Consider the following 26053-nt stretch of genomic DNA (forward strand, 5'->3'; position numbering starts at 1 on the left):
ACAGGGCCTGAGACATAATTGGGATTATTGATGGAAAAAAAAAAAAAAAAAAAAAAAGGTCTTGTGAGGGAGACACATGGTGAAATTTAGGGTGTAGTCAAAACGTAGAAAACTTTATGGTAGAGAGTGTCTTGTCATTATGCAGGTTGAGGATGCATCAAAGTGTGATTTCTGCACCATGTCAACGTTGAGACGAAAGAAAGTAGTAGAAATTTCATGAAATATACAAAATCTTGCAAGCGTTCATCACATAATCAATGACATTGGTTGCAACCGTGCAAACTACCAGTGGTTGAAATGCTGATGTCGTCAACTTCCTATTCTCCCAGTGATTTGTGAACTATGATGTCATCATAGCCCCCCCCCCAAAAAAAAAAAAAAAAAAAGAAAAAAAAAAAGAAAATGTAATAAAAATTTGTGTGTAGGTAAATTTTGAGGCAATATATTTTTTGCCAGTTTGAGTTTAAACTTCAGGGACACACTGAAACCAAAGTTCACAGAGCTTCTAGTTCCTTACCAATGGATAAACTGACACTTACTACACCCAACTCTGATACAGGCATGATGTCATAATATTAAGGGAAGAGGAAATTGACATAGGAAGATCTTAATATAAGGAGCTACCTCCTCTGAAAGATGCCAAGAAATCCTTCCATCATATGCCAAAGTATTCAAGTTTACACATCATTACATTTGTTTTTGTTTTTCATTAAAAGATTATATGGTGTACGAGTCAGCTTGATAGAGGCACTGTGTAACCTGTTTGGTAGAACCCCGTTTGCAGTACATTACAGGGTCTAATATACGGGTTCTTTATAGTTTTGCATGGTATGACGCTTTATTGGCTTTATGCAAAGCATGGTCATAGTGTCACATTTAAATGATAACTGTGATATCTGTCTATCTATCTATCTATCTGTCTGTCTGTCTGTCTGTCTTTCTGTCTATCTATCTATCTATTAATACATACTGGGATGACTGAAATATCCCACCTTCTCAAAGCTCATATACAAAAATTCAGGAGATGGTTGTATTTCACTGTCATACTTGGATAGAAGGAACTGCAATTTATCATTGTTCTCACATTGCATTTTTATGTGATGAAGGTTGCTACAAGCGACATACATACACCTCTTTTTTTTTTTTAAAATCTTATGATATGTCTGTTGCATCATGGCTTTTCACTTCTCTCAGTTGGCTAAGAAACAATTGACTTCACATATGGTTAAAGGGATGGTATAATACTGGTTAAGGTGAGGATTCAGCTTTTAACTTTTAACAAAAATTTTTTATGAAATGTTAAAGAGTATACAATTCGAAGAGTAATTCAAAGTTTATTTGATGAAAATCGGTTTTGAAATGGCTAAGATGTCTAAAAGCAAAGTAAAACAAAGCCATCCTAATTAAGGATGGATCCCACCTTTTATTCAGTTTGCTTTGATTTGGATATCTCAGCCATTTCAAAACCAATTTTCATCAAATAAACTTTGGATTACCCTAAGAATTATATGCTGTTTCATATTTTGTCAGAAGTTTCTCTTCATCTCAAAAAAAAAAATCATCATCAGAAAACGTTGAAAACATGAAGCCCCATCTCAACCAAAACTGTCCCATCCCTTTAAGTCATAGTTTGCTGCCACGTGCAGCTGAAACTTCATTAGAAATTTAAAAATTGAATAAAATTTGAAGTGGGCTACAAAGTGTCAAACCTCAATAGTCTCCATAAAATTCATCACTTTACACATGCCAAAATATGTATTGTTGCTTGGGTGACAAGACCTTGTATCTCAAATTCTGGCAAAAATTGCTATTTTGGATTAATGGTCAGATCATGGGTTAAGTGATGTCCTGTCCAAATTCTAGTTGTCTTACCCCAAAAATGAAACCACCACGGCATGTCAAAGGAAAGGCTATCCCATTTGATATAGTGCATTGGCTGCCATGTTTTTCTTTTTGCTCTCCTGAACATTTGACATGTTGTAGATATGAGGTCTTGTCACCCGAGCAACGATATGTGAAATCTTAAGATGAGAAACTAACCTTGAAAGGCACTAAAAAAAAAAGAAAATTAAAATTGAGGTTTATTGAGGATGACAGCGAGTAGAAATGTAGACCGAGACCGCATTGTAGTGCATGGCTGCATACAGCATGACAAGATTTAATAGCGTTTCCATCTTTGCCATGTATGGGTGAAATTTAGATGATGCTCAGTGAAGTGTGAGGAAACAAAATGATTTAAAGCCTGTGTTGTATTAATGTCCTTGATAACCAAGGCTTAAAGATTACTTCTTACACTGTTATTTTTGCGAGGATTTAATTTTCACGAATTTCACGAAACACTGCTGCACCGCGAATTTAACAACACGCAAAAATGTCACAGTACACTAGACTAATGGTGCACTTACGATAGCCTTGGTGTCGCGAAAATATCTGTCCGTGAAAATAACAGCTTACTAGTATACAGTATTAGAGCAGAATTTGTGTTTGGATAGATTAAGTTCAGCCAGAATATTTTGCATTCATGTGTCACCTAGGGTGTCCACAATGACAGAAAATATTTGATGTTTAATCATCAAGCACATAAGTGTCTTTATATTTTTTTGGCCTTACAATGTTCAGCACAGTCAGTACGATGGAGCATGAAAGCAAATGACATTATATTCTTCTTGTTTTTTGTATGTTACAGGCTGACTAGGGGTGAATTTTCTCTCGCTACGCCCGAGAAGTACTGGTATGACTTGCAATGAAAAGATATTGAGGATGTATTCATAAACGTCCCGTAAGAGAAAGTTGGCTGTTGTGGCTTGCAGTCATGTAGGGAATACATTTGTATTGTGCAATAGCAAAGAGAAATTATTAAAACAGACGTATCTGTCTTAGTGAATGGAAGATTTGACTATTGTTGTTGTGTGTGGCTTAGGAAAAAAATGTTGTTAGCCCTCTCTATAGATTTTCTACGATGGAGTAAATGGGTGGATTTTTTTGTTTTTGTTTTTATGTTTGCTTGACCATGAGTGATCATGATGAAAATGTATTATGTGCTTTATGTTTATCCATTAGCTAGTGTGTGCGTGTGTGTGTGTGTGTGTGCGTGTGTGTGTGCGTGTGCGTGTGTGTGTGTGTGTGTGCGTGTGCATGTGTGTGTGTGTGTGCGTGTGTGTGTGCGAGTGTGCGTGTGCGGTAATGCAAGCTTTATATTATAGTATTCTGACATGTTACTCAGTGAAACTTAGAAATACTCAGTAGTACATATAATTTGAACCAGCAAGGTTATTTTGTCAGAATAGGGTTGTGTTATATTATGCTCTCTTTATGATGTGGTTCCACTGCATGTATACGTGATAGTGTGTGCAGGGAGGTGGAAAAGAGAATCTACCTCCCTGGTGTGTGGGAGTGTGTCATATATTATGTGGCTTCATACATTCCTTCTACACACATATTTGATTCTTTGGAATGGAGCCAAAGCAGTAGAGTTGGACCTACCATACAAACGTATCTCCTAGACTATAGTATGTCCAAAAAAAAAAATATATAAATGACCACAGGATTTACGCATTGATAACTTTCAGTATGATTAAACTGTCTGAATCCTATTTCAGGGTATAGACATATAACATCTTACCTATATTTTACAGAAAATCCCATTCAATTTGGTTAAGTGGTCACAGAAATGTAAAGCATTTCATGGGGCTTTTTTTCTCACAAGTTTAGCACTTGGATGCTCTTGGAGTTGCATATTAATGTGTAAACACGGACAGAACTTGGAGGGAAGGGATTCCTGACATGCTCTACAAAGATCCTCATTTCTCTTTGACCACTGAAGCAAATCGGATGGGGTTTTCTGTATTCAAGATGTGTGTAATAAGTTATAGTTTCGTACCCTGAAATCGGATTTGAATAAATTCACTATTTTTGAAAAAGTTATCGTTGTGGAGGGTCCTGTTGTGTTTTTTTTTTTTTTTTTGGGGGGGGGGGGGGAGGGGACATAGGCCTACAGTACAGATGAAGAAGTGAACACATACAGAATGTTTAATTTGGAGGATTAGATTACTTTTTAGGAACTTACTACTCTCGCTGCAAAAACGTTCCAAGCTGTGAGGCCAGGGCACTTTGTTCATATCCAGGCTACAAATGTCATCAACTGCTGAACTGATTTATATATGTACTCATCAAAATAGTATCAAAATTCACTTTAAAAGTACATGTACCATTGCAACAGATCGAAATTTACCCATTTTTGTGCTTTTTGATTCATGATCAACAAAAATTATCAAAGAAAGTAAAATAATCCAATCTAGCTGTACATTCTATTTTCGAAAGTATGAAAAATTTAATCTTTGTAACGCATCTAGTATGAAAACGCTAAAATGAGGGAGGAGATGCGTGGTTCTGCAAGGTAGAGGGCGCGCTAGTGTTTCAATTTTCAATTTCAATTTATTTTCATATATTTCTTAGTAAAAAGTACATCAAATATGACAAAATGAAAATAACACGTATTATCCAGCTAGGAAGCGTAATAGAATATTACAGACAAACAGAACCAGGTGGTCAATCTATGAAAGTTGGAATCTGAAAATAAATGCTAAAGAAATTATATGATGGAACCTACTTAAAAGTGTGACGGAAATACAAAATATTGTAAGATCTTTTCCAGTGTATATCGCAGATATGCGACAATTTCCTTCAGTTATCGACTCCCCGATAAGTTTGATTGCCCCCACTCACTTCGAGTCACAACCTTCACTTCAAGATGATGAATACCTCATAATGCCTTTCTGCAATTCAGCAATCTTGAGCGTTTATATCTTTCAAATCCATTATATTGTATTTTCGTTAAGTATCTTTTATCATTATTATTATTATCATCACAACTGTGGGTTGCTGGGTTTTTTTTCAAAGGAGGGATAGCCCTACCGAGGCCTACCATCAAGAAAACACTCCACCTCGTACAGCAAAAGAAACTTGCAAAACTCTGCTGGTATGATAATAGTTGCGTCGTGTTGGATCATTCAGAAATGTGCGGGCATTTCGCAAGGCAGTGATCGAAGATTACGTTGGATCCAACATAAAAGATATGCAGAGTTTTAAGCCATTTTTTTTTTCTTCTTCTTTTTGCATGGGATGTATAGAGCGGGTTATATCGCTGTGATATACTGTCGTCAGTTCTGCAACATATATGCCAAGGGAAGCACACAATCTAAGCTGTTGGTATGCATATTCCTTGAGTCCTCGTGTTTGTCGATATAGATGGCAACGAATTTGTGAGGTTGCAACTTGAAGGAGACTGATGAACAATCATCGTGCAGTTACTTCAGTTCGAAGGAATATGGAAAGTATCAATGCTCTTATAGGAACGTACATCTGTGTGTTCGTATAGTTCCGTCATTCGCATGACGCCGTGCGTGTCTCCAAACATGGCAACAAATACAGTATCTGTCATGTTGACACTGATTTTGTCTCTAGCCTTAATTTCTTCATCATGCTGTGGTGCGAAAGAGATAAATGCGTCAGGATCACACGCAAGAGGAAATATTCTTTTGATGTTCCAAGGCTGCGGTGTGAAAACGAGTCTCTTCAATGTCGGACTGAGGTTAGGCGCTGCCCTCTACGCTCACGGCTTCAACGTCTCGTTCGTTGTCACACATACCAACGGCACGTCGTCTGCTTACGATGAACTCAGGGATTACCAGAAAATTTTCATCAACTCCGGAGAGGTCTCGACACAGTGTCGTTCCCACTTCCATGTGAGCACTCGGAAGGAAATCGGCGTACAGCAACTTTTAAATCTTCTACAGCCGCAGTGGATAGGATGCGACGTTTTACTCCGCAACGAAACGGCGATGAAACAGCTGCGAGAACTAGATCTAGACCTAATCATTGGGGAGTCATTCGGACCATGCTACCAGATACTAGCAGACATTCTTGGCGGCATCCCCTTCGCTCATTTTCTGGTAACCTCGCCGGAAATGCTTCCTCCCGCCATATTTCCGCAGACGATGGCCTACACGCACGATCGCTCTTACTTTCAAAGGCTCCAAGCCCTAGTACACCAGTTGAGCGTCCATATCTTTTATCAGCGACTCTTTGCCTGGTACGTCACACTTGCCAGAAATTTCAATGTGACATCACTAGATAGTCATTCTGAGCTTTCTGCGTCCTACGGGTCGGCTTCCCTTTGGCTCAGCAACAGTGACCCCGTCCTCGACTTCGCCCTTCCCATCCCACCTAACGTCATTCCTCTTCCGGATCTCGGTGTTCGATCTGCCAAGCCCATTCAAAACGAAGTAAGAAGTCACAAACGAGTTCTGTTTCTACTTGATTCATTTTATTTGTGTAATCTATGTAGTTGCTACAAAGAGAACTCAAAATTATTTTATCTTACCCGACAATAACATCTAGACAATATATCTGAGATTTCATTAACTTCAAGTGAAGCAAGTTTGCCGCTAGACTGTAGACAAAACAAAAGATGTGAGGGCATAATTACTGTGAAGCGTCGGGTGTGCACAATCTTGATATTTTATTAATTAACAATACGAAACAAGTGACTAATGATAAAAATAACAAGAATCCATTTTCTTCAGGAACTGAATTCGATCTTGAGTTGGAAGGAGTCGACGGGCATCGTCGTTGTGGCAGTCAGCAGCATTGAGGGTCTGATGACGACGAAACTGCAGAATGATTTCGTCGCCGGGCTCGGAAGGGTGCCGTTCCAGGTGGTGTGGCGGAGGTCCAAACCTCAACGGCTGGGGGCTGACGAAAACCGCTCCGTCCAGGCGATACACTTCACGGGCTGGCTCGAACACAACGATATGAACGACCTACTTGGTGTGTATGAACCACGGTTTAAAGTGTTCTTAACTCTTAAAATGAAACAACGACGACGACAACAAAACGACGACAACAACTACAACTACAACAACAACAACAACAACAACAACAACAACAAGTACTACTACTACTACTACTACTACTACTACTGCTATAATTGATTGTTAGTGCTAAATCAAACTGAAAGAACAGGAAATATTACTTTGAAATAGGACAAAAATAATATAAGTCATTCGTCACGTGTGTGCATCAGAAGAATTCCAATATGCTATGGTTATGTTGTCTAGTATCAAGTGTCATTACGCATACTTTTATTCCGTTGTTACTTCAATATTTTTCTTTTTTCATTTTTGGGATGGTTTCCTGTAACTCGACTGTAAAGAGGATTACCGTAATAATCTTGTTACAGGCAGGACCAACACTTTGGTGTTTGTTACCACGGGAGGGCGCTGTGGTGCTTTTGAAGCCATTTACCACGGAGTGCCGACATTGTGCCTTCCCCTTTACTCGGAGCACTACGAGAACTGTGCCAAGCTGGTTCGACTAGGCATGGCCCAAGTGATCGATGTCAAGTCGTTTTCTTCCGAAGAAGTCCACGAAGCTATCTCGGAGCTCGCCACCAACAAGAGGTGTGACTTGCGTCTTTCTCCTGTCATTCAATTCTCAATATCCATGCCTGTCTTGTGATTAAAGTGTAAGCCAGTGCGGAGTTCCATTTTGCGCATGAGCAGAAAAAAGGTCATTCGTACCACCAGGCATATTGGTTTTTGACTTCATTTGGGATAAACATCTGTGATGAAATGATTATTCATGTAATACTTATAAATTTTGCTTGCCAGCATATCCATCTGACAGCAAAATTGGTATTTGAATATATGTAGAAAGAAGAGCGCATTCAATGCAAAATAATGAAATGGATGCTTTCCCAAGTGTTAATTGACGGATCATTCTGGTCATCTGGTCTATTCAAGTTCATTCTTTGTTTGAACAGGATTGATGAATCCCATAGATTGATACGTAAAGCTGTATGCATTGTGTCGCTCTGAAAACGAGTTAAGTGCTCCTAACTGTCTGAGAAAAAAGAAAGGTCATTCGTACAAACGTGCCATGAGCCAACTCCTAACTGGCTTATTAATTATAACGACTTCCCTCTTCTTCAGTAATGTGAGCATTTGTTCTTATTGGTATCATCTGAATGTTTACCTCTAATCAGCTATAGACACTGTAACTGAGACCATTCCATTGATGTCTTCCTCATCCTCTCTTTATCCTCCCTGTGTTATCTGGCGTAAGCATGCCAAGATGTAAATTAATATTCCAACTCTTCATGTTGCGTTGGCGTACGGAGTCTGATTTCAAGAAATGTTCCGTCTTACCTCTAGACATCGGTTTGTGTGTTTTGTATTATGAGATTCATGCAGAATATATGTCTATTTTGTATACATGGTATGATGTTTATAAGATATTCTATTGCATGTTAAACAAAATGTGATTCAGCAGCACAGAATTGAGAGGAATACAGCTGCTTATCTTTGTCTATAGTCGTTTTGCTGTGAAAATGATGCCTGATATTGAATGAAATTCAAATAGAGAATGCCATAAAAAGTGCGTATTTGTTTGTGCGAGTAATTCTTCCTCTTATATTTTATTTGAAATTATCAGAATTCATCAGACTTTTCATCTTCCTGTTTGTTGCAGCTTCAAGGAACAAGCCCTCCACGCATCCAAGAAATTTCGCTCGAAGCCTGAAACGGCTGGGGAACGAATTGCATTTTGGGTAGAGCACGTCCTGCAAAATGGCGGCAGTCATCTCAGGCAGTCAGGAACTGGATCAATAATAAACTTCCTTCAATACGCGTGTCTAGATGCTCTATCCTCCCTGCTGTTCATCTTGTTGATAATAGTTTATCTCTCTTGGAAATCAGCTTGTACACTCGGCCGATACATTAGTCTGTTTAAACATAAAGAACGCAAGGCCAAATATAACTGATTTTCTTTTTATGTTGACGCTTTGTAGTTACTACGAAGGAACATGTTTAGGTCTAAAGTTTATCGGAGTAATTCTCCTTGTTTCTACTTGAATGAACTTTAATAGAGTTTAGTGTACAAAGTAAAATACTTTGATCTATACAGGGAGGGAAATTGAATCGTATGCCACATTTTTTGTATATCTCTTTCACCATGTCACATCGATGCGAAGCTTTTAGTCACTAAACAAGACTGTAGGATGATAATTGTTTACGTAGAGGAGATACTATGAATAATTGGGTGCACATCACGGGCTCGACATTCATTGAGTCACACAGCCAACGAGTCTTGTCACGAGTCATACAGCCCACGTGTATACAGCTCATGAGTCATACAGCCGAAGAGCTAGACACCAAGTGAACAAGGCCCACGCGCTCGACATCAAGTAAAAAGGCTCACTTGCAATACGCTCTACGAGCTATAGATATTAGGCAATATTTATAAGCCCACGAGCCCATTTTCATGATATTACATCATGGGACATTTTGTACGTAGTGTTGAGCTCATGGGCCTTATTTGGTTAGTGTCATGCTCATGGGCCTTCTTTGACCACTGTCTGGGTAATGGGTCTGTTTTACTTGGTGTCTAACTAGTGGGCATGTTTTAATTGGTGTCTAGCTCATGGGCTGCATGTCTTGTGGACTGTATTGCTTGTAGGTGTATGGGTCATGGACCTTTTTTCAATGTCTAGATCGTGGGCTGTATGACTCGTGGGTGTCGAACTCGTGGGATGAACCCGAACATCATGAGTTTTAAGGAGACCTCCGGATGATTTTAAGACTTTTATACATTTGAACAATTATAAATTAGTTATAATGAGTATAGAGTTTCAGAATTTATAATGATTGGGATAAGGAATAAGAATGCTTTCAAAATGTCTAACAAATCACAATGAACAAAAATTATGACTTGGCAGCTTCTCCTTAATGCATCAGTGGGGCTCAAGGAAGCCGAACAAAAAAAGAAAGCATGTATAAATTCTACACATGTCAACTTATTAATCAAGCAGTATTGTAATGGGATTGCATTGCTATATATATGAAATATATGTGTCTCGTATGGTATCATCGTTCAGTGTAACTTGTTTTCATTTTTTTCAGAGTATTGGCTTTTCCGCACAAGGACCACAATAAATTCCACAAATTCAATTTGTATACGTGGACTTGACGATAGTCTCATGTCTTAGCTGAATGATTCAGTTTCTCATAATTGCATAGCAAGTCATTCACTTTAGTCACATCTTCACATTCAGACAATCACATCAAACTTCACTGTGAGCAACACGATCTCACATTGTTCCACAGAATGAGACATGCACTTTTGCTGCTGGGGGATTATGTATAGTTTCAGTATATTTCACTATATCTATTTACTGTGGCATCATGCGTTGTCAAATTGCCATATTATTTTTATTCTGATAGCTAATTCTGTGTGTCAAAAGCTACAGAACTAAATGTGTCGGGGACAATAAATACAACATTTAAGGCAACTATCAGTAGTAGCAGCAAAATGAAAATTGGCATGAAATTGATCAAAAATAGTTTAAAGCATTCAAATAGCCACAGCGCCATCTTTTCTACTAACCACTGATCATCCGCTTTTGCGAAATCTTAATATGACGTTTTGTGTTGCATTGGGAGGTTAAAGTTCATCATACAGTAGTCGTCAAGTCTCTGTTACGTCGCGCTGAGTGTTTACGGAGATGGCGATGATTACCACGTTGACGTGTCTGTCCATGTCGTTCATTATCGGACGTCGACACGGATTCGTCACTGCCATTGCTGCTTACGCCGGATAACGCAGGGGACACTGAAACATCGCCGGCCTCGGAGCGACACGGGGTCGACCTTCCGCTCTTGTCGCTCTTTCGGAGGAGCAGGAGAATCTTGTTGCCGTCCAAGTCGGTCGTCTGCCATCGCTTCTCGCTGATCGGACTACAGACATTGGGCAGGAGTGGTACTAGTAGGCCGATGTCGTCGACTTTGAATTGCAGGATGACGTCCTCTAAGGGAAGCGGCGTATAGGCAGCAGGCAATCGTTTCAGAGCTAACTGGATTTCGAGATTGCGTTCGACACTCTCGTAAACCACGAAATAGCAGAAATCTTCTCTTTGGTACTGGACGCCGTGGCCGAGGAGGGTGGCATACAGCTGCATCATGCCGATCCAGTGTTCGTCGGAGACAAAGAGCTGACATCGCAGGCGATCCTTGCCGCAGTGTACTTGTCGGACTGCCCAGAGCGGCATATTGTCAGCGTGTGCATAGTAGTCCTGGTTATTAGTAGGATACGGTGCCGCGTTGGGACCTAGCTCGGAACGGTGGTGCAGTGCCCATGGTTCATGCTGCAGGTACCGTTGGACGCCGACCAGACGATCGGCACCGACCTCCTCCTCGATGAACACGACGATGGCGAGAGCCAAGATACTGTTCTGGTCATCGTCGGGTGGAAGGACGGATGCGTTCACACTGCGCTCGGCGTAGTTAAAGATGGCGAGTCGAGATACGATCGCCTTCGTCAGAGGCCGGAGAAGGTTGCGAAGCTTGTCCGACTGACCGGGGTCTGTGATGAAATGAACAGTGAGCCTGTAAGGGTCGTGATACGCCTTCAACGATGGCTCAGATCCTGTAACAAGTGAAGAGAAAAGATAGAAAACACGTCACTTATATAATGTTTCGACCTTACACGATTTTAGTGAGCTGTGGTGCTGTTTAATTGATTTTACAGTGATTTTCACTACAATTGTATATGATTAGGTAAACCTACGAGAAATTGTGATTTTTATTGTGGTTTTTACAATTGAAAAAAAAAGATGACGTGAATAACTATGAAGAAGAACCATAATTCTTGCATTTGGATATCAGTATCATGGAGGCCATTAACCCCTTTATCCCTCTGGTTCCATCTTTGAAGAGAGAGAGAGAGAGAGAGAGAGAGAGAGAGAAGGGGGATTTGAGACGGAGGAAGGACAGGTCTTGTCTTCTTGACTTTTCGGGTCCGAGAACACGAGAGGGCGAAATACGAGGTCGCGTCCTCTCAACTTCTTGGATCAGAGAAGGTGAAAAAAAAGGAGTTGTGAGATCTCGTCTTCGAGAAAGCGAGAAGTCGAGATATAGATCTCACCTTCGCGGAGCCCAGAAATCGAGAAGACGAAATCTCAGAACTCACTTTCTTGTCTTCTTGGACCAGAGAAATCGAGAAGCGCCATCTTACATCTCGCCTTCTAGTACCTAGGAGCTCGAATAGACAAGATCTTATACTTTGCCTATTTTGACTTTTGGGACCTGATGGAAAGGTCGTGAAGGTGAAGAAATGTTCATGTAGTTTTCTCGGCGGCACCAATACTAAACTTTCCGTAGCCATAGGAACGGGGTGATAAACACGACGACCTTCGTGCATTTGCGTTGGTTAACTCATCGTAGAGATTTTAGCAAGGCAAAGAATTCTAATAACGACGCCACATCAGCAATGACGCAAATCACATCCAACCTCAATAGCCTCGCGCGAAAAGGCCCCGTCTGGCGCACAATGCATTGATCAAGAAAGATGCCGGTGTCTTGCTCACGATGGGTTTTCTCAGCCTCCAAGGGAGGTCAGCAGCAAATTAAATCACACCTAGACAAAAGGTGTCATGCCTGCTCACGACCTCTATCTCTGCTATTACACCAGGTTTGACTTGTCGACGAAAAAAAAAAATCCCAACAACAACACAAAAAATCAATAGATTGACATGAGAAACATAATTGGTTTTATTGTTCGAGTTAGGTGACCTACTGCCCATGGAAAAGTACATTCTTTGGACACCGCAGCCAGTGGATCTGTCTTCATTATATTCACCTGTTTAAAAAAGTGATGTTAGCACATTTTTTTTCAAACCATCACAATCGTAATTGCGAAATTGTGGCAAGCGAATGGATAAGCCTCCATGCAAAAAGAAAGAAAGAAAGAAAGAAAATGACTACAAGAAATTCAGGCGTCTACAATGCTACGTGGTCTTCAACTGAGGCAGACGGAAAGGCTCCTTGTCGGCACACAAAAAGTGGGCAATAACAGGCAAGCAAACTAATCATGCCAGTCCAGAGTTCCTCATGTTGCACATGAGCAGTAAAAAGTCATTCATACCAACAGGGTCTATAGGGCATGTTTTTTTTTTAAGTCACTGAGATAAGCATCTGGGATGTAACGATTATTCAAGTAATCCGTGTAAATGGTGCTTGCCAGTATAACCACCTGACAGCAAAAGTGGCATTCAGCAATATCACTAGAAAGCGATTGCTAATATGTATGAACAATGCAAAATAATGAACTAGATACATTCCAGGGCGTTAATTGACAGACCATTCTGGCCACACTCAAGTTCTTCCTTCGTTTGAACATGATTGATGGATCTATAAATACGTCGGACAAACTTTGGCATTATCGTTTCTAAAACGAGTGAAATACCTAGTCTACTGCGAAAAGAAAAGAAAAATAAAGGTAATTAATTGTTACCCAGGGTGCTCTTGAGCTAACTCTGAACTGGTGGATGCAAGTTGAAAGTTTTATCAGGCAGGTTGGCTAGTGGGAGAGCTCTCCCTCCCTCGTGGTTCTATTAACGCTACATGTTGTCTCCACCAAGTGATCATTACTGTGCTACTATTGTTGTGGTGATTATTTACGTCTGGCTATTTTCCACTGCCCCTTTTCTATTCTTGACACTCATTATGATGGAACCTGGTCAAAGGAAACCATAGAAAGGCAGACTATGTATAGCACTTATATAACCTATACCCTCGGCTTCAGACAGGTGTTTGTGTATTACCGTCTCACAATCAACCTGTTTTTGACACATTATCAATCTCTTTTCAAACTTTTCAAACACCCCCATTCATTCCAAACTCTCATCATCCGATCGCATAAATAATGTAGTTTCAGCTGACTTTAGGATGGGTTCACCAAGAAAGGCAGGAAGAGGAAAGAAGAAGGGCAAAATGGACAGTAAATGTTTCCCGCGGGGTACATGCAGGCGATACAATTGACGATTTCTTGCTTCTTGTCACATCACGTAATGATAGCGGATCGTCTGACAGTTAGCTGCGACATAGTTTGACAAAGCACCCCTCGAAGTATTAGAGGGAGTAAGCAGGAATACAAAACAATTATTGTAAACTCATATATCTCAATCCACATTGTGCAGCAGGATCTCAAATCCAGCGCGGTATCGGTAGCGTGTCGAAGACAATCTAGTGAAACCGTATGGACCTGCCACATGTATATAATATGATGCATCTACGATGATCCTACATTGAAATGGCCTCATTGTAATTTCATAGTTAGAAGCCACTCGGCCTTTCGCGATACGAATTCTAAGTGTATGAATCTATCATCAAGTCATCTAATTTGCGCAGTATCGTTGCTGTGTTCAATATCACTGTCCAATGAAATTACACGAAAACTTTCACGAAAACGTTACAACTTGCTTACTTCATGTCCAATTTTAATGAATCTTCCAGTATTTTGTTTTTATTTGATTTTACTCTATATTTTAATCAACATCTAGTGGATTGCACTCTAGGGCGTGGGCCGATTAAGCATGTTAAGTGTCCCGTAATCTTTATTGAGATTTCATTCATATTATCACAATGATGTATATCAAAATTGATAATTCATACAGTCATGTGTTCGATTGATAAGGACAAATCACAAAGTGTAATATTGAAAACTACATCACATACAAACATACCTACTTACACACATACGCACACACACACACACACACACACACATGTTATAAGCATGTACTGTATAATATGCAGCCGAGACGAAAGTATAGCATCTGATCATTCAGTGACGCGAATGTGAGTTTCAGTCACAGCGAATCCAGGCCAAGGCTAGCTGTGCTTTGTTTGAGCTGTCACGATACCTGTGACAACACTGTAATAGGATGACATGGCTTTAGTGAAGCCACACAACACGACGGTTGCTTTTGTTTTTCCCTTTTCTTCCTGTTTGTGAATGTTCAATGATGTCATTGAACATACAATGAGCCCACTGCTCTGAACACAATACCGAGACACTTGTTGATTCACCAAGGCGACAAACCCCCATTGTAACATCTAGATTGAAGATGCCCCTTCAGGGCCACCATAATTGTAGACCCTATTCTTCGGCTTCGGCGTATCACTCATTAAATGAACAGGGAAAATGTAGCGAAGCATTTCATCTTGGCTACCCCCTCATAAGGGAGTGAGGTTTATCACTGTGTTATGGACATCCGTCTTCATTTGTGTGAGGATGATGATGATGATGGTAATGATAATAATAATGATGATGATGACGATGATAACATGACTGACTTGGATAGATGTTGGGTAGAAGAGAGCAAGTGGTTGGATAGGCCTACGTACACAATAGATGTCCTTGCTCATGTAGGCCGCATGAGTACAGTTATACAAGCATTGTGATGGAACGAACTCCAGGAAATAAGCGATGTGGGATATGCAGTTGACATAGGTTTCGATAGAGTACTCAAATATTCTATGTATGCTTTGTTCTCAGAAGTTGCCCTTAATAACCACAAAGTGAATTTCTGCCAGTGGAACTTAAATGGAGATAGCAGATGAACGAAGTGCTTCCCTAGGCTGTACGAAAATTATTATCCACTATCATTGTAATACACTACAGAAAATGTCTATTTCGGAACAAATAATTCCAGACAGCAGGCGTCATCCCTCTCGAAATTGTGAGCAAAGATGGACACACAATTACTCATATTTTCATATTCGGCTATGATCGTATAAACATCGGGCCATTCGTAAAGGCATCGTGTTAAAGCCGAAATTTCTCAGTCTTCCGCAGAAACTTCGACAGCGGCGGCAAAATCTTGTAGTAGCCATGCGTTGTGTTATTTCCTTTGCGAGTCCTTCGGGTAAACTTCTTGCAAAAAGATTCACATCTTCGTGTGTCTTCTATAGCCTTTGTGGGTGGTTCGGGTACTATCGTGTGACCCTGTGTGAGCACCATACGTTAGACAATGTTCGGGGCCAACTTCGTACGAAAATGAAAATTCCGCATTAGTATTGCCATCCTGTGTCAATCTCGGGACAGTGTGACGCCACAATCATGTGCATATAAATGTATCTGAGAAGAGAGTTGTCACCTCCCTGATCTAAGAGAGATATTTATAGGACAGTGAACAGGAAAGTGAGGAGAAAAAGAGGGAAGAGGGAGAGAGGAAAATGGGATGAGGAGGCCGGTTATGCCTTATCTGCTCATAAATGCTTCAACAATGTGGCGTCACCTTTATATAGATACAATGTATTTTTACACATCTAAAGAGAGTCGTCTCATGTCGCTGTATAAGGCCACGCATTTTCGACGGTGCTGTTATTGCAACACGTACCACCCCCTGTACACAAACTTAATAACGATTCATGACAATTTATTGTTAAACTTTGAAAGAAACTGCAACAGTTATCATACCATCTTTCTCGGAATTGGATCTTTAAATGCTTTCCATACCCTATGATGGAGCTAACTTACACGTCACCCTCATTCAGCAGGCAATGATTTGTGGGGGCGGATTACGGGACACTACAAAGCTATCCATGATGACTTCAGAACATGACTATTAAGGTCGCCAGTCTCAAGACATGAAGCAAGCATGCGGACGAGTATACTTAAGGTTGTGTGTCAGGACCATAGACAATAGCTTCACATTTTCTTGGTATCGATCTTCTAATCTGTATGTTTAATTACACTGCTGCTGTTAGATATAGCAGAAAACAAAGACAAAAACAAACCGTACCACTCGCTACAAATATGTATACAAAGGATATTAAATATCAGACTTATTGTTCAACTTATAGAAGTTAATGGAATAATGGATAAAGTCATTCATTTCTTTTTATCATCATTATCACTATTTATTATCATTTACATCATTACTATCATTGTTATTATCATTATCATCATCATTATCATTATTATCATTATTATTATCATTATTATTATATTATTATCATCATTGTTGTTGTTGTTGTAATTACTATCGATGTAATTTTTATTTTGGACTTAAATAAATCTCTCCCAAAACTGCATATCATTGTGTTTTCAGATATGAATATGATTTGCCTTTACATAAAGACTAGTATCTATCTATCTATCTATCTATCTATCTATCTATCTATCTATCTATCTATTTATCCATCTATCTATCTATCTATTGGGGAAAATCCACAATGGAAACGTACTTTGCAGTAAGTTTTTAAGTTGGAAACTTATATTTTTGCCTTATTTGACGACAAATTAAAAATGTATCTTATTTCTTTCAGACTTGAGCGAGCAAACACACACACACACACACACACACACACACACACACAAAACAACAACATAGATCATATAAATTTGTTTCTTTTTCTTTCTTTCTTTGCGTTTGGCTGATCTAGCGAAACTTATCCGTTTTTCACAAATTATTTGATCAATCAAAACTCAAATCATGCATGATCATCAGTGCAACTGAAGAAAATGCATGCTAAATCAAGCATCGCTCGCTTGTTGATTTCCCCTAGTTGAACATTTCTAATCTAAGCTTATTGGTTTGTTGCTTCTCATCATAGTCTTACTCAAATAAAACAACGATGGAATAAATGTTGCTCTACTTGTGGCCAAATCTAAAGCATGTATGCAATCTGAGGAAGTCTCATATAGCTAATCAGTGAAAAACATTTCACCCCCTTTCAATTATGATGATATAATTATAGTTTGTGCTGATAAAATGGCGTCTGCAGGTCTGGTCCGATACGACTCCAATAAAACGCCACGGCAGTGGCGTATCTAGGGGGGGGGGGGGCAAGGGGGGCACGTGCCCCGGGCGCCACTCCTTGGGGGCGCAAAAAAAACGAAAAAACGAAAAAAAAAAGGAAGAAGAAGAAGAAGAAGGAGGAGGGAAAAAAAAAACAAAACAAAACTCGCCCGGACGGGGGAGGAGGGGGGGGGGGGGGGGGACGGAGAAGGGGGCAGAAAACCAAATCAAACAAGATAAAAACAAAACATAATGATGACGCGGACAAATAACAATGTTTATTGTGTTATTGTGTTCACACAAGAATTCCGAATTCCATGTTTTGTAAGCTGAAATACAAAACTTTTCGGCTCGCTCGCCAAAAATTAACAAAAAAAAAAGAACAAAACGTGATGATGACGCAGAAATATACAAATGTCGACTCATTACTCGCGCATACAAATTTAGAGTATTTTTCAAGTCCTCAGTTTGTTGGTATGAATCGTTATCTATAAGGCCGTCACTATATCTTGATTAGAATTGTAAGATTTGATAAGCAAAAAAGACAAGAATTCCATGTTTTGTAAGCTGAAATACAAAAATTTTCGGCTCGCTCGCTGCGCTCGCTCGCCAAAATTTATCAAAAAAAGAAGAAGATAAAAACAAAACGTGATGATGACGCGGAAATAAACAAATTTCTACTTACTCGCGCATACTAATTTAGAGTATTTTTTCAAGTCCTTAGTTTGTTGTATAAATCGTTATCTCTAAAGCCGTCACTATATCTTGATTAGAATTGTAAGATTTAATAAGCAAAAAACAACAAGAATTCCATGTTTTGTAAGCTGAAATACACAAGTTTTCGGCTCGCTCGCTGCGCTCGCTCGCCAAGATTTATCAAAAAAAAAAAGATAAGAACAAAACGTAATGATGACGCAGAAATATACAAATTTCGGCTGACTCGCGCATATATACTAATTTAGAGTATTTTTTCAAGTCCTTAGTTTGTTGGTATAAATCGTTATCTATAAGTCCGTCACTATATCTAGATTAGAATTGTAAGATTTAATAAGAAAAAATGACATGAATTCCATGTTTTGTAAGCTGAAATACAAAAATTTTCGGCTCGCTCGCTGTGCTCGCTCGCCTAAATTTATCAAAAAAAAGAAGAAGATAAGAACAAAACGTAATGATGACACAGAAGTATACAAATTTCGGCTGACTCGCGCATATATACTAATTTAGAGTATTTTTTCAAGTCCTTAGTTTGTTGGTATCAATCGTTATCTATAAGGCCGTCACTATATCTAGATTAGAATTATAAGATTTAATAAGAAAAAATGACATGAATTCCATGTTTTGTAAGCTGAAATACAATAATTTTCGGCTCGCTCGCTGCGCTCGCTCGCCAAAATTTATTAAAATTTATTTCATTTAAATCACCCTCAAAAGACCCCTCTTAGGTGCTTGAAAAAGCATATCATGCGGACCTTTTTTTTAAAGTCCCTACCGGGATCGGGTCGGGGTTGAACACTTTTTCAGAAATCATCAGTTAGGGGCGCAATTTTCGCGCTTGCCCCGGGCGCCGTTTTCCCTAGATACGCCACTGCGCCACGGACCGAGGCCTTGAGAAGTTCGCCCGTGAAGATGGGATAAATCGAAATTGTTGCAAACGACGACATTGCGATAAATTTTCCCCATTCAACCGGGCAAGAATACCTCTAATCCCCTCGATAATCCCTATGTGTCATGATCGAAACGAGTTTGTGATTTGATCACAATAGTTAGCTGCACAACATCGATCCGAGAAGCTACTGGCAGAAACAGGGTGGTTACTGGTTAATGGACTGGCAAGAAGTCGGAGTAGCTTCGTATTGATCGACTTAGCCTGATATTCAGACCCTTGGCGATGATCCCAACTTATCTTTTGCCTCCCCCTCCCCATGTTGAGGGCAGACTTCTGCCGTTTCTGAATGCAGAAAATATTGTTATTTTCTTACGGAAATCAAAAGAAATTACTGTTTGTTTGTTTTTTTTACATTTAACTGTTTGGAGAATGCAATATTGAGTTATGAGTGTGTTTCCACTTGCAAAAGGTGGAACATTTAGTAGGTGAGAATGTTTGCATTTTAGACTCAGATTCGTCTCTTATTGGTCTATGATGCATGGGACAGGGATGTATATATATATATTTTTTTTTTTTGGGGGGGGGGGCGTATTGCTCATTACAAAAATCCCAGGTATATGGCATGTCCATAGCTTACTTCCAATAAAAAAGTAAGGACGATATCACTCGAAGATCCTCAAGATAACAATATTCTCAAACTCCACGTGGAATGGAATCAGGAAGGGATAAATGATATAGTTATGATGTCATTGAAGTAAGTGATGTGGTCTGTCCGTTAAACTCGTATCGTATCTCTGATGAGATTAGCCGTATTGCTTCTGATATGACGAAAATATCAACTCGCATCTATTCTGTTTTCTTATTTTTCCCAAGTTCACCTATCTATTATAAGTTATTATGCTCACACTTCCTCTTACGTCTGTATTCAACTCATTCCATTATATTTCATCAAACAATACATGCATGATGATGTAGGCCTACGACGGTTTAATCGGTCTTGCTATAGCATCATCACTTACTGAAACATGAACGAATAAGTAGGGCCTACGTAGATTGTATAACTAGATGAACTGAATGAAGTGATTACCAACAAAAAGAAAAAAACAAAACAGAACAACAGTTATCAAGATATATGAATATACAGATGAAAGGCAGAAAAAGGCATTATGTATAGATAAGAAACATCGGTTCGTAAACCTTGAAGAAACGTCATGCTGTGGAAAAGAAAAGCAATATAGTAATACAATTATATATCTGACCACCAAATACAAATGAATAGACAAAAAAAAAGAAATAAAGAAAAAGAAGAAGTGGATTGTCTGATGGATTGATTGGAAGTGGTGCACGAAACACGTACTGCGGTATCCTTGTACGTCAGTTGTCCAAGGTAAAAACAGGTTCGCTCAAGGTCTGTGAGACAAGACTATACTGATTTTTCTGTATTCTCTTGTCATCAATCGCGACAAAAAGGGTTTTAAAAATGACACTCGAGGCGTAAGTAATGCATATAACTGCTCCTCGATGAAGCGAGTAATTTGCATACATCCGCTGTTCATTCTCCGTCTTGCATGAAAATACGACCAACTGAATAACCGTGAATTCAATGGTTAGACGTATTGTGGATACAGAAGAGGGGCTTTTTGAATCGCAACTGATAGAAGTCGTCATCATTGTTCCTTGTTTTTTTTTTACAAGAAATAAACAGCACATGCCATTACACGTGTATCACACGACATCTACGCCTCGCCGTATTCCATAATGTTTCCACGCCACGATTCACTTGTAACACACTTTGTGATATACTCAATAAGTATGTTTAGCTGTATCGTGCGTTCTCCAAAACATAGCGATAAATAGGACTCACTAATTTGTCCAACATTTTTCAGTCTTGCCCATGCATCACGCACAAGTTCACGCTGTCCCTTAAGTATGCCTGTTCAAGCAGTAATAAAATGACTTTAAAAAGCCTGTTTGAAGATCAGAAGCCACGGGTCCAAATTCTTTTTCCTTATAATCATTACGTTATCTTAGTTTTGAAAGTGAGAAAAAATATTACGAGGAATGTTATCACGTATCCGATCACAAGTCAGCGTTTGGTCTGTCCAAACCAGTTGCTCCTTTATTATTAAACTTGCGTATTTGTAAGTCTAACTTTGATTTCATTTTTTCATTTCATCTTTTTATGACGAAATATCTACAAAGAATTTGGCTTTAAATTTGTCTATACCGGAAGAACTTTCTCTTGACAAGTGCTGTCAATCCTTACGGACCAGTGAGTCAAATTTACTTTGTCGAGTTAAAGATCGTCGGTCTTCCGGTCTACTTATTGTGCGGTTAATAAAAACACAGAACAGTGCACAGGACCGGACATGTTACACATTCAGGACTAATCCTTTCATAATACCAGAACTTCAGTAAGTCTCTGGAAAGGATCAATCGGAGTTGTCGTGGTTCTTAAAACAGACTCTGTCGAGCATCCATGGCCAAGCAGATAGACTGAGCTGTTTTCAAGAATGATTCATACAAGAAGTATTGTAACTGCCGAGTATACATCGCAGTTCTGATATCGACAACTACATTCTCTCTGCAAGGTCGAGTTCTGTGAACCAATCACGTTTCCTCTCAGTCGGTCTCTGACATTATCTTGAAAAGATTTGAATCTTTTTTTTTAATTGTATGGGATAAGGGTGTCATCAATTTCATGTTTTCTGTCGAGATTTTTCTTTTATTGTTAGTTTTCCTTCTCGACTCATATGCCGGATACTATGCATACTTAGCAAGCCCACAATAGTCGATTCTTTTAAATAAATTGAAGAAGATAACAGTTTTTATCTTCGATTCTACAAACGTTGACCTCAAGTATTCATCTTGTGGCAAAGCTTCACTGTGATAACACCATTTTAATTTTCAGGATATATATTATATTTTTTTAAGGGGGCAGGGGAATTTGCAATGCTGATCTTTACAGTGGCGCATCCAGGTGGGGCGCCACCGGGTGCCCCCTTTTTTTTATTAAAACAAAAACAAAAAATAAGAAGCTAAAATGGGGGGGGGGGCACGTGCGCCCCCTTTAATTTTGTAATCAAAGGGGCGCCGCTTTACGGAATTCCTGGATCCGCCCCTGCCTTATGGCGATGCTTTAAGGACCTTCAAGTAATTCAAGTACATGTAATCATGAGGAGTCTTTCATCGGTTTTACTGTAATTCTTTTGTCTATCATATCAATTATATCTCTTATAACCCTAATACTTATTTCTCACAAAATACAAATAAACTTTCGATCTTTCTCAATAATTATCAATATGAAGATTGAGGGAGAAAGATTTGCGGTGACACCATTGATGGTGTCACCGCAAATCTTTCTCCCTCAGTTACTTCACCCCGCAAACCTTCGAACAAAATATGAAGATTGTTCATGCATATTCGTATTACATTATAGTTCAGGCACGAAAAGGGACTGAATTGTAATTGTATTTTGACAAAGATATTAAAAACGTGCACTTTTTGCGTTTCGATGTTCATGGCTTTGAAGCATTACGTAAAAAAGACGGAATACATGATAACACCTGTTTGGGTTACAAAACAGAGTATCACAAAGATCCATTTGGTAAAAATAAAAGCTACCATGATAGTAAGTAGTGAAAATCATGCGGCAGTTTCTCCAACTAGAATATGTTACAAAATGCTGCTCGACACCCAAGTTACGCAACCTGAATTACTTCACATAACGTTTGGCTAGAATCATTTTGTTTTTAATTAATGCAGATGTAAAAGGATATGACATCTTGAATGCACCAGAAGTGACAGAATCCCAAAAGTGAGAATTATTTCATACTTTTCAGTCAGAGAGTTGGGTTAGCCTTTAGCAATGCAACAATTTGACGCGTTGGGTATGAATTGGGCACTGCACGATAAATGAATAAAATACGATGCATAATATTTTCCATTCAAATGGCTTAATCTGTTGGAAGTGTGTTGGTATCAACCGGAGTCACTATATTGATATGCCACTTTTCATATAGGCGAACTTCAACAGTGCAGATGACACGTAAGTTCACAGTTATACTGTAAACTATACTCACCGCCGTGGTAAGAGGTCTCTCGAAGAAGGGTCAACGTTGAGATGGGTTTGACATTCGAATGAGTTCCGGTACACGCCCATGATGACCGTCTTTTACTTCGTCGATACATGGCAAGGCGTCTCTCGCTCTCGGCATTCGACATCGTGGAGTCGTCGCTAGATTGCTTTGGAGACGACGGCACCTCTTCATCCACGGTGACGCTGATCAGTGGTGTCGCCGTCGACACGGTCTCCAAGGAGGAACTTTTGCTGATGCTTGGTGATCGCGGAAGATGTAGATTGGGGAGGATGTGCGGGATCGAACCCTGGGACGCCCGGCGCCGCTGTAGGTAGCGTGCTCGCTCATCGGGCGACGTCAAGTCCGCAGTCTTTGACGGTGCGCACGCTGATTCGTTTGTCTCTTCGACGTCGGCCTCGTCGGATTGCTCGCATATCGGTGGTTGACGGTGTTTGTTTTGCAGCAGTAGCTGGTGCTGCCGGATTTCTCGTGCAAACGATTGGTCCTGGACGACGCTCAGACCCATGTTACTAATGTCGGCCAGCGAGTAGCGGCGAGGGCGACGGGTTGGCTTGGAGTCATTGAGCGGTGGATCCCTGGGCGTGTTTGGTAAGGACACGGACCTGTGACTCGGGGGAGTGATTGTAGGCCTTGGACTTTTCTTTGACATAGAATCTATGAAGTCTGAATCGTTGTTGTTGTTACTGCTCTTCATAACACTTGAAGGTAGTCCGTTTTCTAAATTCTTGTCTATGTCATTCCTTGGGGACGATTTGACGAAGTCTTTTTCATTTGATCCCTTTGCAGACAACTTTTTAGCGAAACCAATGAGATCATCCCCCGCCATGTTAGCCGACGAGTGTCGCCTTTTAGTCATCCCATGGTTGTGTCCGTGAAGAACTTTGTCGGTGTTTCCAGTCCCTCGATCCACGTTGTCTGTATGCACCATTATGACATTATTTCCGTCTCTATTCGACTCAGCTAGATTTTGCCGAGATTCGTTGGGGCCTGGTGTTGTCACTTGCTCTCCGAAAGGACCGGGTTCTACGCCGATCCTCCTCAACACCACACCGCTGGATTCTCTATCTGGATTCACGTCAGTCTGGCTGCAGGCAACTTCGCAGTCCGGATAGTGTCTGTCCCCTACCGGGACCTTGTTTAGCGGCCTGTTGTAGGTGGTCTCATGGTCTTTCCTTGACTCTTTCACTGAATGCGGTACTGTATTCTGAATGTTATTCGCCTGAATGCGACGAGAATCGATTGCTAGCTGATCCACGCATCTGAGAGAATTAGTAAACAAAATTACGGCTTTATTCTCTCCACTTTTACCCTCTGGCAGCTTTTCACAATAGAGTTTGCGGCTCTCGACGAAAAGTTCAAGATCAGGGGTGACAGATCTTTCTTCTCTCTCACTTGTAGTCTGGGTGTACAGAGACACGGTGTTGTCGTATTCGGCAAATATTGTCATTGCATCGTCCAGCGAGGGAATAAAGTCATTTTTGTCGCTCGGTTCGCATTCTTCAAAATCTTTCGTCTCTTTCGTCTTAGAGACTTCCGCCATGATAAATGTCCCCAAAAGCGTCGTTAATACCCGTAGACTGCATGGACTAGGGCCCAAGTAATCTCCATTGATGAAAATGTCTTAACAAAGCTTTTATCTTCTCCCCGAGGACTCGGCTTCGCCTGTTCTGTAACGTTCGTCTTCTGGCTACTTCCTATTTTTAGCCGCTTCTTCAGATCAGCAATGCTGAGAAAACATCAAGTCCTTCATGACAGTTGAAATAAGAGGTTAATTTATCTCCTTTTCCAGTGCATTTTAAAGAAACAAGATTCGGTGAGATCCTGGGAGGAGAAGAGGAGGCGATCAGAGAGTCCACACTCTTGATTTGACTCGCCGGCCGAGTACAATGCTGAGGGGTGGAGGAAAGGTTGCCGAAATAGCTGGCCTCTGCAAAAACGCGTTAACAAACGAGCAGACGTCTTTTGTGATAGCTCTCCGCCGCGGAGGCATCGATTTTGTGGTGAAGAAATAAGCTTGAGTTGCAGTCGCGATGGACTGAAAATAAGAAAAAGCGTCAATGGGTTTTGCTATTATTGAGGTACTTCAGCCAAATCGCTTATTGTCATCGTTCGGATAGAGATATCGTAGAAAAGAGAGAGAGGGAGAGTTTGGATCGAGAGTTGGATAGGGCAACAACTGACGAATCCACAAAAATGCTGATTATGACGCCAGACCGCCTGAAATTTGGCCGTTTCATTGCTTATGTTGTGGATGCAGCATGGCAACACGTATGAGATGTTTTCCAAAGAGATGGCTCTGACTCAACCCCAAACCCAGCAAGCTAATTGAAGCTGATTATTCCAACCTAACGAGGGAATGACTCCTCAGTAGTGCTTCCTTTTTCTTTCTGAGTGAGTGTATGTTTAGATCTTTCAAAGCCTCTTAGTCTCATAAGCATGGTAAGAAATTACCAAAGGGATAACGATGTGCACTTAAATGATTGACAGAAAAGGTATGACATAATTCTAAAATAAATCATTCGTCACAATTTCTATCTCTGCTTACTGGATATACAAATGGAAGCAATCATTGTAGAGAGTTTAAAAATTGTTTATAGAAAGCTCTCCTCGTTAATACCACCAACACTAAAAAAAAACAACAACAACACACGACAAAACTTGGCTACAACCGAGTATAGTTTGGGATTTAACTAAGGGGTTTTCAGA

The 26053-nt window shown here is 40.0% G+C and overlaps 2 protein-coding genes across 2 annotated transcripts; one reads left to right on the forward strand and one right to left on the reverse strand.

Moving 5' to 3' along the window:
• The first annotated feature begins 5540 nt into the window (after positions 1–5540).
• Positions 5541–7518, forward strand: LOC139734072 (UDP-glucuronosyltransferase 2B17-like). The gene is made up of 3 exons (XM_071644886.1): positions 5541–6284; positions 6585–6828; positions 7241–7518. The coding sequence occupies exons 1-3, from the start codon at positions 5541–5543 to the stop codon at positions 7516–7518; spliced, it is 1266 nt and encodes a 421-aa protein (XP_071500987.1).
• A 2992-nt stretch (positions 7519–10510) lies between these two features.
• LOC139734073 (uncharacterized) lies at positions 10511–24887 on the reverse strand. The gene is made up of 2 exons (XM_071644887.1): positions 23330–24887; positions 10511–11481 (listed from the first exon to the last, which is right to left on the reverse strand). Exons 1-2 carry the CDS (start codon positions 24885–24887, stop codon positions 10511–10513), a joined length of 2529 nt encoding a protein of 842 aa, XP_071500988.1.
• Between the last annotated feature and the right edge of the window lie 1166 nt (positions 24888–26053).

The sequence above is a fragment of the Diadema antillarum genome, unplaced genomic scaffold, assembly GCF_040938485.1.
Source record: "Diadema antillarum isolate AM-2024a unplaced genomic scaffold, OU_Dant_1.0 seq00000508_RagTag, whole genome shotgun sequence".
NCBI classification, from domain to species: domain Eukaryota; kingdom Metazoa; phylum Echinodermata; class Echinoidea; order Diadematoida; family Diadematidae; genus Diadema; species Diadema antillarum.